This window comes from Podarcis tiliguerta, assembly GCF_965153285.1.
Source record: "Podarcis tiliguerta genome assembly, chromosome: 2".
Lineage (NCBI taxonomy): Eukaryota > Metazoa > Chordata > Lepidosauria > Squamata > Lacertidae > Podarcis > Podarcis tiliguerta.
Window position 1 is genome coordinate 40,032,266 of NC_139535.1, and position 14,242 is coordinate 40,046,507.

The window sequence follows — 14,242 nt, forward strand, 5'->3', positions numbered from 1 at the left end:
TGCGTTCTACAGAGATGAGGGTGCCAGCATATGGGAACACTTTGAATCTAGCATGGCAGACAATGGCAGCCATTCAAGAAGGTTTCTTTGCAGTACTTCAATATGAAGCCATATTGTACATCAAATGCATGATAAATTATACAGAACTGCCATTGAGATTGCATGAGACTGCCTGAATCTGAAGTCAAGATTAGAATATCTGTGCCTGAACGAGACGGAAAGAGCATTAAACTATTAGGTTCCAGGGCTACAGACATCAAACAAGGCAACTACAGAAAGCCTAGAAACTGAAATCAACACCAATTTCTAGAGAAATATTTTCACTGAAAATATTTGCAGATGATTTATCAGCTACAGCCATGGAGTTACAGACTCAGATTGAGTATATTACTGTGCCCTGTGAGATCACAATACACACTTAGATGCATAATTGCTCTTTTGCTGATATGGGAGTTCTAATTTGGGTGTAGAGTACCTGAGTCTGACAGAATTGCTTAAGGTTACACATATTGGTCAAACACTGCCAGCGAGAAGGGAATGCAAAGTAAGGCTGCATATACACCATGCACATATAATACACATTACTTTAATGTGTACACATTTAATGCACATTACATTCAAAATCCTGGGGACTAGTTTATTAAGGGTATTGCAGCTCTGTGAACCACAGTTCTCTGGCTTATTTGGGGGAGGGGGGGATAAAGTGCTTTCAATCTATTGTGTGTAAATAAGAGTTTTCATACCATTGGAGGAAATTAAGAGGCTGCAAAACTGCTCCTTCACAGGAGCCAGTGACAAAAGTTGTGTAGTGCCAGTGTTAATTCACCATCATACGTTGTATGATGGTACATACATTTGCCACATATGACTTGTGAGTCCCTTAGCTAACAGGGACACTGGAAATGTCAGATGTCTTTATGCTGTGAATCAACTTGTTATTTATACTAGAGATGATCAAAATGTTTTGTTGTAGCATGGGGTAGTCTGGGTGTCATCTTTCAATCTCCTCCAAACCTGTGGTTTTATATCTGCAAGATGAGAGGGGGCCTACTAAAGTGGTCAAAATAGTCTCTTCGTTAAGTTAATGGCCCTAGCCAAGACTATTAAGTACCACTGTCCAGATGGCTCATCGCCACAGGAACTACTAGTTAGTGATGCTTCTAAAAGGAGACAGACCATTTCTCCTTCCCTAGTTGGAGGTTATGCCATCAGAGTGTGAGGTGGACAACAGACTAGGAACTAGTCTTGTCTGGAGCAGAGATCACAGAGCCAGACTTCCTCTTTGAGTCCACAGCTATGGCCCTTAACTTGGGAGGGAGGTGTAGGTACTGTGTACCCGAGTACCCCCAGAAAAAAAGCACTGAGTAAGCCCCATTGAATTCAATGGAATCCACAACCAAGTAATAATACAGATATAATACAGGTAACTCGCAACTTATATATGCATTTAACACATGTGCATTCAGCTTACGTGCTTGGGAAGAAAGTGGGTGGGTGGGGAATTAAAGAGGACAGAAAGGAGACAGAAACAGGGCAGGCGTCTGAGGAAGAAAATACTCTGGCAATCCCACTTGCCATTGACCCCAATATGTTTTGACTATACACAATTTCGGCTTTACACACTATCCCCAGAATGTCACCCCCGCATAAGTTGAGAGTCACCTGTATTGCCGCCTTAATGCTCTATTTCTGCACAATGTTTTGGGGTATTTCATAACAGTAGTCCTGGAGAGCAGATGTACAGAGTGTTGCCAAAGCACAACTGCTAGAGGTTTTGTTAAAGAATGAGAAAGCATGCTGTGTTAACTACCCTAATAATTACTAAATTTAAAGCAGATTTACTAGAAGGAAAACGAAATTAACATTGTCAGGACACAAAGGGTAACCAATAAAAGTAATAGAAAGGGAGACTGTAGCCTTCTTTCTTTCTTTTCTTTAAATGTGGTATTTCAAGTGTTTGTATTATACACAGTAAAGCAAGGTTTTTTAAGCGTTTCAAGCCTTAGCAATTAGCATATTAGGGAAATGATGGTGTTACAGTGAAGCAGGGAGTTAAAACTGAAAGCCATACCGTATTATATTTTACTGTTCATTATTGTATTGTGCTATTCATTAGACAAAGAGAAGGATTTCTATATTTCATTCAGGTACCAAACTGCATCAGTACATAAAGAAACTATCCCTGTATTGATTTTTTAAAAAAAACTGGAGCAAATTTAGTGCAAACCCAGAGAACCAACGTATTTGCAGATAGGGAAGCATTTTCCTCCACTCCTTAGCTGTAGCAAACTCACAGGAAATACCTTCTGGGTTGTTACAAGCAGCACAACCCTGCTGCACCTACAGTGGTACCTCGGGTTACAAACACTTCAGGTTACAGACTCCACTAACCTGGAAGTAGTACCTCAGGTTAAGAACTTTACTTCAGGATGAGAACAGCGGCAGCAGGAGGCCTCATTAGCTAAAGTGGTACCTTGAGCTTAGGGTGGCGCTGTGGTCTAAACCACAGAGCCTAGGGCTTGCCAATCAGAAGGTTGGCAGTTCGAATCCCCGTGACAGGGTGTGCGCTCCCATTGCTCGGTCTCTGCTCCTGCCCACCTAGCAGTTTGAAAGCAAAGTGCAAGTAGATAAATAGGTATCGCTCTGACGGGAAGGTAAACGGCGTTTCCGTGAGCTGCTCTGGTTTGCCAGAAGCAGCTTAGTTATGCTGGCCACATGACCCAGAAACTGTACACCGGCTCCCTCGGCCAGTAAAGCGAGATGAGCACCGCAACCCCAGAGTCGTCCATGACTGGACCTAATGGTCAGGGGTCCCTTTACCTTTACCTCCGGTTAATAACAGTTTCAGGTTAAGAACAGACCTCCAGAACGAATTAAATTCCTAACCAGAGGTGCCACTATATTAGGGTCCACTGAGCATGAACTGCTTAGAACCCCACCCCCACCCCCAATCTATGCTCAAGATATATTCTAGAAAATTAGATCAGTTGGTATCTTACTGTGGTGAGGGCAGCACCGTAGCTTCAGAGGGCTAGCTAGGTTTTCTGCCCTGGGTGAAGCCTCCAGAGGGGCAGCATTGAAGCTCCCAGCCTGTGTGTGTGCGCGCCCTAGTTGTGGGAGAGCAGCATTTGAGGAGCAAAATATATTGGACTGAGATTTCAGGATCCTAATAAACCCCAAGTCTAGGCACATGTTTGTAATATAGTTTTGAAGAAGAACAAATCATAACTGTTTCTTGCTATTCCACGTTTCCTTGGATAAATTCTCCTCCACTCAGCCATGGATAGAGAGAAACCTTCAGTTATTTGTGGGAGCAGGCTCGAGTCACAACTTTGAACTGGCCTCCCCAAAACTATGCTTGATCCCTGTTATCTCATAAAATTTAAGTTTCATGACTTAATTTTATGAGATACGTTCTAGTAAGTCTTCCATATTTGTGGTTTATAGCTAGAGTTAACAGATCTCGGGGTCTGAACCAAACTTTAAGGAATTGAACTTCTTTCTCAGGAGTCACACCCACACCATACGTTTAAAGCACATCTTTAACAATTTAAGAGTCCTGGCTTCCCCGAAAGAATCCTGGGAACGGGTTACTTTAACCCCCTCAGAGTTCACAGCACCCTTAACAAACTACAGTTCCCATGATTCTTTGAGGGAGACCATGTGCTTTAAAGGGGTTTGATTGCAAGGTGAGAATTCAGAAGGAAGAGGGCAAGCTGTTTTCTACAGGGCCCATTCCTAGCTTTCTTTCACAGTTCCTTTTTTCCAGCATGTCCTTTCACCGATATGGGGCTAGCATGGTTCTTCCTCTCTCTCCCAAAATGCTTTCTATCTTATGTAACCAAGATCAAAAAGAGAGAGAAATCTAATTACATGAGAATATAGAAATCACACACCTGGGAGAAGCATGCTATCCTCTTATGGCTTCAACAACTGTATGCCCATCCATTTGGGAATTAGTCCGACTGAACAGGGTGGGCCATTTCCTTTTGGCAAGTTAACCAAGAGCATTTTGGATGCATATATGAAAAAGTGACAACTGTGCTGTTCTCATTATGTGAGAGAATTAGGTTTTGCTCAGGACCGTGATCTTACATCTTTGCCAGCATTTTGTCTCCCATGGCAACCTTCATGTCCAAAATAGTATGGTTTATAGGTCCCCAATCCAGCCTTGTAATTCTCTCCTCGTTATTAGATGTGCTGTTATATTAGTCCATAACCATCAGATGATGAAGAAAAAATTGTTCTTTCCTGTCTTCCCTTCTCTTTATTCCCCCCATGAGCTGTTGAATTCTCAGCTCTACCTAGGAAGCTCCCTCAATCCAGGATGTCTAATGCAAAATATTATCAAAATGTTACTTCAGTGGGAGTCTTATTTTCATGTATTAATAGCTCTTTGGCAATTTGTCTCCAGGAACTGTTCTTTGAACAAAATCTAGCTACCCTCCTCTTTCATTATTGAAGAAGAGAGCTAAACTAGAGCAAGGCGCTTTCTTTTGGGAAGCTGTGTTCCTCCAGAATGTGCTGAATTTCCATCAGCCCCAGCAAACATCAGTATCATTAATATATGGTTACCAGACGTCCCCTTTTCCCGGGGACAGTCCCCGGATTTACAACTATGTCCCCGGATTTCATTTAATGTCCCTGGATTTATATTTTAAGTGTTGTAGATTTGTTAGTAGGAAATGAATGTTGCGTGATTGGTTCAACGGCACACGACACATCATATGGGGACTTCTGGTGAGGCAAAATGGTGGATGCCACAGCAGCGAGCAGCTCCTGAAGCCAGCCAGAGCCAACTGCACTACCAGGCTGGCTCCAGGCTGCTGAGACTGCTGCTGCCACCGCCACTGCCGAGGGGGAACTGGGGACACCTGCCGCGTCAACTGGGGGAACCGCTGCCCCCCCCGGACCCAAATCGAGCCAGGATCAAGAGCCCAGCGACGCTCTGGGGCCAACGCAGGGAGAAGGAGGAGAGGAGGAGAAGGAAGAAAGAGAAAGAGGAAGGAGAAAAAAGAGGGGAGCCCCGACCTTGCTGCACCACTGAGGATGAGATGTAGGAGAGCACCGGAAGGGCAAGGACATGTGGCCAAGCCCATGCTCAACCTGAGCCTACTACACAGTGGCTAGTGCTCCAAGAGAGCAGGTCAGGGCCCAGAGGAAGGCTGCGCGACAGAGGAGACCACAAAAGAGAAGATATTACTTCTTAATATTTTTTTAAAATAACTTTTAAAAATATTCCTCTTTTTTTGTTAAAAAAGTGTCCCCGGATTCTTTGAAAATATAATCTGGTAACCTTACATTAATACAGTAACAACAAAAATTAAATGTATGTCCTAACCTTCCTCCCAAAGATGTGCGGGACAGCAAACACCAAAGTGATAAAAATATTCAAAATAAAATCTCATTTAATTAACAAAAACAAAAACATCCAAAGGCATTTTTAAACATTAAGAAACCTAAAAACATGGTACAATTAATGCTCAGTGATTATTGGAGTTGCAGGATAGTTTTTCCACCTCAGCCCAATACAAGGATTTGGACTTGTGAGTATAGAAGCACTCAGCCTTTACTTGTGATTATAGGGAAGAGCTTGTGAATTGTTTCCCATAGGCTGCAGAATCAAAACACTTCCATTAGCTGAGTTTTCACCCACAACAATTTATATTGGACTCTGGATGTCAGAGCAAAGTTGCAGTATCAGTTAATGCCCAGTCAAGGTTTCTGCACCAATGTTTCCTTGCTGGAATCTGCAATGGATTTGGAAACTAAATAGGAAAAAGAATGTGTTTTTAAGTAGGTGTAGATGTATGAATTGGTGAATGGTTTACAAAAATGCATGGGTTTTGATGGATGGAGACTGCAGAATTTATCCATTAGAATCCAGATTTATATACTGGGTCTCAACATTCTCATGAATTCTTAACATTCACACTATGAATATTCTGCATATTTGTTCAAATATTGCTATAGTAATGCATTATTCAGGATCTTGTCACTGAGAAAGGACATAAATGAAACCAGCTCCTGGTGCAAATTGTTCAATCCTCAAAATCTGGAGTGGAAAAACACTGGGTTTTTGTTGTTGTTCAACTAGAAATTGAAAATCCTAAATTTGCAAAAAAATAATAATAATTATATATTGCAAATTTATAATCCATCTTCTCAAAATATTTACTGCCTTAAGGCTGTAACAGTAAAACTTGATTGTCAGACAATTTGAAGATTTGTTCACATAAGAAAATTACATGTTTCTCCTTCTCCCTTCCAGGAGCATCATATTGAAGGAACTTCACTTTCAAAGCTATTAGATATGCCAATAGCATATCTTTCAAACCTCAAGCAAGTACAAGAGAAGATCTTAACAACACCCAAATGTTTAGCATGGATTACAAGTCCGAGGGTAAAAGGAAGCAGCGGCATAGCTTGAATTTACTGGATCAAATAAAAAGTATGAGAGATTTATCGGAAATGATTGATGTGGTTTTGGTGGCTGAAGGTGAAAAGTTCCCTTGCCACAAACTGATGCTGTCTGCTTTCAGCCCCTACTTCAAAGCAATGTTTACCTGCGGCCTGATTGAATGCACACAGAAAGAAGTTGAGCTGCATGACATGTCAGCAGAGAGTGTGTCCATACTTCTCCACTACATGTACACGGCTGAGCTGAACCTCACTAATTCCAATGTTCAGGGTGTGGCCACCACTGCATTTTTCATGCAGATGGATGAGGTTTCCAGCATGTGTCAGGTGTACATGATGGAGCACATGGATGCTTCCAACTGCGTGGGAATCCATTACTTTGCCAAGCACATTGGGGCCGAAGAGCTGTCCGATGAAGCCAGGAGGTATTTGTACCTGCACTTTGCAGAGGTGAGCCTGCATGAAGAAATACTGGAGGTTGAAATGCAGCAGTTGCTCAATCTGATAAGATCAGATGACCTGAATGTGTCCAGGGAAGAGAGTGTCTTGGATTTAGTCCTCCGATGGGTTAACCACAGCAGGAAATTGCGAGCGGATCACCTCTCTGAGCTCCTGAAGCAAGTCAGGCTAGCGCTTGTAAGCCCTTCGTTCCTAGTCGAAGCTCGGAAAAGGAACACGGTGCTTCTCAGTAATGCACTATGTAGTGAGATGATTGAGAGAGCATTAGAAACTATCAAGAAAACCAACCAACCTTCTCTCACCCTTCGCTATGGCATGGAGACCACTACCCTTCTGCTTTGCATTGGCAATAACTCGCAGGGCATCAGATCAAGACACGGCAACTACGGCGATGCCAGTTTCTGTTATGCTCCTGTTACACGAAAGACGTACTTCATTTCCTCTCCGAAATATGGAGAAGGCTTGGGATGCGTATGCACCGGTGTGGTTACTGAGAATAATGATATCATTGTGGCCGGGGAGGCAAGCGCTGCCAAAATGTCTAGGCAAAAGACCAAGAAAATTGAAATTTATAGGTTTGTATCCTCTGACATGAAGAAACTAAATACAACTAGCACCCCATCATAAACTTCAAATTACCATGTGTGCATAGAAGTTAAGGTTTAAGGGCTACAACACTCACCCCAATGCCTGTTTAATGCTGTGTGGCCTAAACCTCTTCCTCTGATCTTCTGGTATTCTGCCTAACTTCAGAGGTTGGCAAACTAACAGCCTCTTTCTTGGGCTTTAACCTCAGATCCATTATTTCAGAACAGTGCTGATTAAAAAGATACCATATGTAACTGAATTTATGAAAGATTTCAGACAATTATAATTCTTCATCTGACATACTGGTGGCATCTGATAAGTTTTATTTTTATTTTATTTAATTCACCAATACCAGTTTATTTATTATACTGTACTACCATAAAGTATCTGCTTTGGGTGGCTATGTTGTTGCCAAGACACAGGCTTCTACAGAGTTTCCCTTGACTGCTGCAGCATATTTAGTACACTATGTACAATATACAGTAAATACAAATCAACAGTCACTCAAGTGGAATTTCTACAGGCTGTGGACTAAATCTTTTATTTCGTAGCCCAATTCATTGATAACAATGGCTAGAGTGCCCTCTATGTGCCACAAATAATTCCATAGGCTACTAGTTATTGTTTTTTCCTCCTCCTTTTGCAATGGTTTAGTCCCTGTTGAATCACAGGCAAGTTTAGTGCTCTTATTCTTGTTTACTCAATAGTATCATTACTACTGAAAGTCTTCACGATGTTTTAAGGGAAACTGAGGTTGGGTATAAATCCCAACAAAATCAAGAGGAATTATTTTGAAGTAATCTCGGTTAGGACTGAGCTGTAAGGCTAGGTACACACACCTCATTCTGTTTTCTACCTCTTAAAAAAACAGGATAGAAGACAGAAGAATTTTCCTGACAGAAAATTATCCTTCCCGCTGATATTGCCACACCCTCCTAATAGCCAGTATGTTCTCCACTGGCCTTCCCTACTCTGATGCCCTGCAGATGTTGTGGGAGGGAATTCTGAAGGATAGCTGCTGCCTTGCTAAGAACTTATTCTGACATTGGGCAGAACGGGTGACCTGTCTTATCAGATACGGACCTCCTGATAAGAGGGGGTATGCAGGATGCCCTCTCAGACAGAGTGCAGTGGTCAGGTTGGTATATAAAGGATGAGACACTTTTAGGAATCCAACCTGCAATAGGGCTCTGTGTTCCAGTACCAGCACCTCAAACTTGAGAGCCACAGATTCACACCCACCCACCCGCTGTATAAACCCAACACAAACATGTGGCATATATATTGCAATCATTTTGGGGTAGATGTTTGCCAAGGTATGAAGTTGTTTTGGCACATTTTGGCTGCAATCCTATTCCCACTTACGTACTCGGGAGAAAGACACATTGAGCTCAATAGTACTTCCTTCTCAGCATACATCATCATCATCATATTATCATTATTAAATTTCTATCTTGCCATTCTTCCCAAATGTACATGTTTAGAATTGCATTGCTTGTCATTGTTGGAAAATAAAAATGACACATAAAGAGAGGGATTAGGTATAAATGTTTCCGATTTGACCTGTTGCCCTGACAATTCTAATATTAGCTTCTTCTTCTTTTTTACAGGTACAACAGTCGGGGGAATCACTCTTGGCAAAGTCTGTGTACTGCAGAGTTTCGTGAGCTCTATGCTCTAGGCACCATCCATAATGACCTATATATCACAGGAGGTCAGATGAAACTGAAAAACCAATACCATATCACAAACTGTGTGGGGAAGTACTCAATGGAGCAAGAAAACTGGAGGGCCTTGGCTCCCCTCCCAGTGCCCTTGGCCTGCCATGCTGCAGTAACCGTGAAAAACAGGCTGTACGTCATGGGAGGTTGGACACCGCAGGTGAGGAATATCGCAGAGCCTTCTAGCATTTATGGTGTACTCTTCCACCCATACTGCCTGTGCTTGTTATGGAGGCCTGTACATATTCCCTGTGCCTCCACTCCTCTAAGAACATGTACACACTCTTGTTTACTTCATCCAGTGTGCTCTCACTGCTGGTTTGAGAAGCGGTATGCATATATCATTAGCCACAATTCATATGTGTTCTGTATCTGTCCTGACATTTCTTATGAAATAAGTGCATTTTTCTCCAAACCGAGTTGGAAAAAAGAATAACCTAACTGCATTTTAAGCCAGTAATGCACACACAGCCTTACTTTCAACCGTGTCTTCGGTTGTCATTCTCCACAGACACCTTTCACCTGTCTGCTGCTTTGACTCAGCCCCCACCATCCCATCACACTCTCCTGCTGTCAATCGTCCTTCCTGCTCACTGGCTTCATAAGATGCTTATGCATTGTGGCAGAATAACCTTTCTCAGCTTGCAATCCTATGTGTACTTATTAGCCTAATTTCCTCCATGAGGTTAAGGAACAGTGATTCTTACTGCTCTTTCAACTGTAGCACCTAAGTGTAGAAATGAATTACTCCCCGCAGTAAAAACGCAATGCGCATGATGTCATTTAGAACTTGCTGCTCCTGAAACAGGACCTCAAGGTCTGCCACTTGTGGATGGGCTATCTCACTCTGGCCACTAGAAAGGCTGGCCCAAGTACCAGATGGGTAAGACAAGGGGAGCAGGATACACAAGGGCTGGAGTGTCTGGGAAGAACAAGGAGATGTGGAATATCACTCTAGTCAGGATGATGGAGGGAGGGAAATTGGAACCTGAAACTGAGCAAGGCTGTTTCAGGCAACTGCCGTGAGCCAAGGAGCAGGGTGCAGAGAGAAGGAAAGTGGACAGGCTATCACATGCACGGGATCTGGCTGGGAGAATGCAAAGGTGGCTTTTGTCAGTTGGCTGCTTACAAGAGGCTTTTGAGAGTGGAGAGAGGATGTGGTGAACCCTCTGGGCTGTGAGAAACAGGAAGAAGACCTAGATGGGTCTATATGCAGCAGGATTCTTCTCATGTTCACATGTGAGCCCAGGGCCTTCTTAATGCTGACCTTGCATGCTGCAAGAGGCTAATTGCAATTCATGACTAACTTTTATCTCAGCAAATTGCTGATGATTCATTTATTACTCCCCGTTGTTCAGCTAACCTTTTAAAGTAGTAGGTTAGTTGGTTTCCCATGGAGGATATTTGACAGATATATTGGAAATCCAAAAGCACAGAATGTGGGAAAACATATGAAAACATACTTGCCTATATTGTTTGTTCCAGTGGTGCAGGTCCACATCCATGCCATACATTTAAAGTACCCTTATACCACCTGAACAGGCCTGGCTTCCCCACCACCACCGAATCCTGGGAACTGGAGTTTAAGTGTGCTGGTAATTGTACCTCTGTGATGGGTATAGGTACTAAAGTTGCCAGGATTCTTTGGGGGAAATCATGACTGCTAAAGTGGTCTAATATGCTTTAAATATACAGTGTGGATGTAACCCCAGTAAGATTATAAGCATACATTTCATGTGTGCAAATATTCATGTCCCGTCCTGTTCAATGTAACTTTTATTGTTTTACCTATTAGCTGTGAAAATCATGGGAATGTTGTTTAGGTGCTTTATTTACCTCACAATACTCTGATATTAACATAATTGATAAAGTGTCTAAATGTTTACCAAGTCCTGTACCAAGATTAAAAACAAAACAAGACAGCCGTTGCTCTGTGGCTTACAATCTAAACGGCATGACACAATAAGAAAAAGGAATGGGGAGGGAAGATGAAAGCAATCAAATTCAAGTAGCTGTTCTAAAAGTTACGAAAGCTCAGTAGTGTCTTTTGATCTGAGCAGGCAGGCCTCCCTACCTTTAAGCACACATACATAAACAACCCAGCAGCCCTATGATGCAATGTCATGGGTGCTTTTCATACAGGCGGACAAAAGAACATGTGGTTTTGAGCAATGATTTTTTTGAAGACGCTTAATCCTCATGTAATTATAGGCTGCATAAAAATGCCAACTCCTAATCTTACAGTTACACAAGGCCTCAATGGCCTTTTCATGATTTCTGTCAGTTGCATAGTGAACAATGATTGTTTAATTTAAGTATGGTTTTAGGACTCAGATACCAAAACCCAACAATACATGCCAATGGTTTTTTGAAAGACTCCTTGTCATGTTTTCAAAGTAAGAACCTGTCAGGGAACTGCCATCAGTGTCTGAGGGAGAGAGCAAGCTCCGAAGGGATCCCAGAGAGCGTCCCGGGAGTGGGAGGGGCAGCCCATCTTCTGGGGGAGAGAATCAGCGTAGCTCCAGTGAAGAAGGGGGGGAGATGGGGGAATCGGCAAGGCGATCCCATGACTCCTTGCCGGGGACCAGCGGGGAGAGAAGGGGTCCTCCGCTGCCCACACCCTCCTTGTGCAGAAGGCTTCCGCGCAGGGAGAGTAGGAGAAGACTTGGCGTCAAATAACTTCTTTGCTGGAAGAAGTTTAAGAAACGCCCACTGACGGATTCTGCCAGCGATTGAGACGGTCACGGGCGAGTGGCTGCCCGGACAGGAAAGGTTCACTCAGGCAACCCAGCCAGACGTTGGGACAAGCTTACGCACGAGCAACCCCTAGAACCATTACAGAACCCATCATTTTCATAGTCTGCATCCCACATAGTTGTGTTTCTTTATTGTTTCCTTGTGCCTCTTTCACAAGCAACAGAGAAGCTTCACTTGGAAGGGAGAATCCTCCAGATTTAAGGCAGTGATCCACTGACTTATATGTCTACAGGTGGGACAAATAACACAGGACTGAAAAATGAAGCAAATACACAGATAGTACCAGTTTCACAATAACAGCCCAGCCCTTCCAAATCCAGAGCCCAAATGGTTCTTTTAAAATTATCATGCATAGACTCTTCTCTAACTAATGTGAAACCCACTGAATTGTCTAAGATGGACTTTCAGACTAAGTGCAGTCAAACTGCGTCCAGACACTTCATCGATGATGAGGTTTTGCTAAGCTTTGGCATAGACCTTTCTTTTCACTTCACACAATGCAACAGAATGGCCAACAACATTATCTAGAGGTAATTCATCTTTTAATTATAATGTTTCTAACTAAGGCCTGACTTGCAGATTATTTTCCTGGCATGATAACACCATTTCAGCTTTCATGTGGTGAATACTCAATCTGAATATGCATTTCATACAGTGAGTTCATCATATTATAATTTCGTTGGTCTATGCTGGTGTGGTAAATGCCAGCTTTCGCTATGTGGGAGTGCGGTTAAATAAAATTGTCACGAGATGAAGTAGACATAGTATAATTACTTTAAGGCAACTTTTCCAGAGCAAAACATAAACTTGATGATTGGGTCTGAGGGTCACACAGCTCCCTCTTTCATTAAGCTGACCAGCATTAATTATTATGGAATTAATAATAAACAAACAAACTTTACCGACAACAACCACTTTCAACACACCCACCATCTCATTGGTCTTTGCAATAATCTGGTAACATAGTCCATGTCTATATTGCAGATGGTAGGCTAAAGCTAAGTGGCTTGCCTAAGAATAAGCTGCAGTGACATTTGAAGTGGATTTTCCCCAGCTCATCCTCACTTGTTTGCTTTCTTATTAAAAACAGTTATTTTTGTTAACATCTTCCCTACATTAACTCAAGAACTATTCATCCTATATATTAGCATACCCTTTTGAATAACTACAGTAGTTGTGGGGAATCTTTGGCCCTCCAGATGTTGCTGGACTGCAACTCCCATCATCCCTGACCATTCCTGACCATGCTATCTGGGGCTGATGGAAAGTGTAGTAACATCTGGAGGGCCAAAGCATCCCCACACCTGAACTACGGTCTATCTAGGTCTTTTTCTTGTCAGCCATAGAAGAAAGTGCACCCGTTGTTGAAACACCCCTTGTTCTCAGCAATCAACACCATCAGCTTAAGAAAGCACCATTAGGCTTTGTTCACTTGTCTCCCCCCCCCCCGGGGGGGATCCCGAGATTGGCAATAACCTGTGAGTTATTCTTGTTCATATGGTGTACAGAAGCCGGCCATACCTTTGCTGGGCTTTTTACCAGGGTGTGTGTGAAAGAGAAAGACAGTACGTACAAGTGATAGGGGAAAGTGCTTGAGTAAATTCAGATTACTCAAGTGTGAGCCAGTGTGGTGTAGTGGTTAAGAGCGGTAGTCTCGTAATCTGGGGAACCGGGTTCGCGCCTCCGCTCCTCCACATGCAGCTGCTGGGTGACCTTGGGCCAGTCACACTTCTTTGAAGTCTCTCAGCCCCACTCACCTCACAGAGTGTTTGTTGTGGGGGAGGAAGGGAAAGGAGAATGTTAGCTGCTTTGAGACTCCTTAAAGGGAGTGAAAGGCGGGATATCAAATCCAAACGTGCAAAATGAAATGTGCATCTATCTATCTATCCATCTATCTATGGCTTTGGCATTATTAAATGATCCCCCCAAAGTGTTCTTTCACAAATCTTCAAAGCACCTCTGGAAGCATTCGAGCAACCCGAAAAAAACAACTTAAAATTTATTTATTTATTAAATTTCTATACTGCCCTGCATCAGAGGATCACAGGGCAGTTTACAATATAAAAACACAAAAATAACAACATAGTAACAAACAAAAGCAATTAACCCTTTCCAGTTTAAAAAGCCATATACAGTATATTGTTTAGTTAACCAAAGGCCTGGGAGAAGAGGAACGTTTTAAAATTCCATCTCTGGGGGTGGGGGAATAAAGAGGTTTTTACTTTCTTCTGGAGACTTCACAGCAGCCTTATAAAAAGAGCTATGTTCTGTCAGCGCTGTGTCCGTAGATGGCTTGT

General features: G+C 42.6%; 2 protein-coding genes across 10 annotated transcripts in view; one reads left to right on the forward strand and one right to left on the reverse strand.

Annotated features, from left to right (window-relative positions):
• Positions 1–14,242, reverse strand: part of MGLL (monoglyceride lipase) — a 150,443-nt gene that overhangs the window by 101,899 nt on the left and 34,302 nt on the right. The window lies entirely within an intron of this gene.
• KBTBD12 (kelch repeat and BTB domain containing 12) overlaps positions 1–14,242 on the forward strand; it is a 51,064-nt gene that overhangs the window by 467 nt on the left and 36,355 nt on the right. For 8 of the 9 annotated variants that reach the window (XR_014506128.1, XR_014506129.1, XR_014506130.1 and 5 more), the window contains exons 2-3: positions 6,272–7,454; positions 9,078–9,348. Coding sequence is in view for 2 of the 9 variants with exons in the window: in XM_083418513.1 (XP_083274639.1) it covers positions 6,376–7,454; positions 9,078–9,348 (1,350 nt within the window). In the remaining 7 variants the exon portion in view is untranslated. Of the gene's footprint in view, positions 1–6,271; positions 7,455–9,077; positions 11,585–12,029; positions 12,697–14,242 lie in introns of those variants that run through there. The other variant, XR_014506127.1, reaches the window with a different exon arrangement.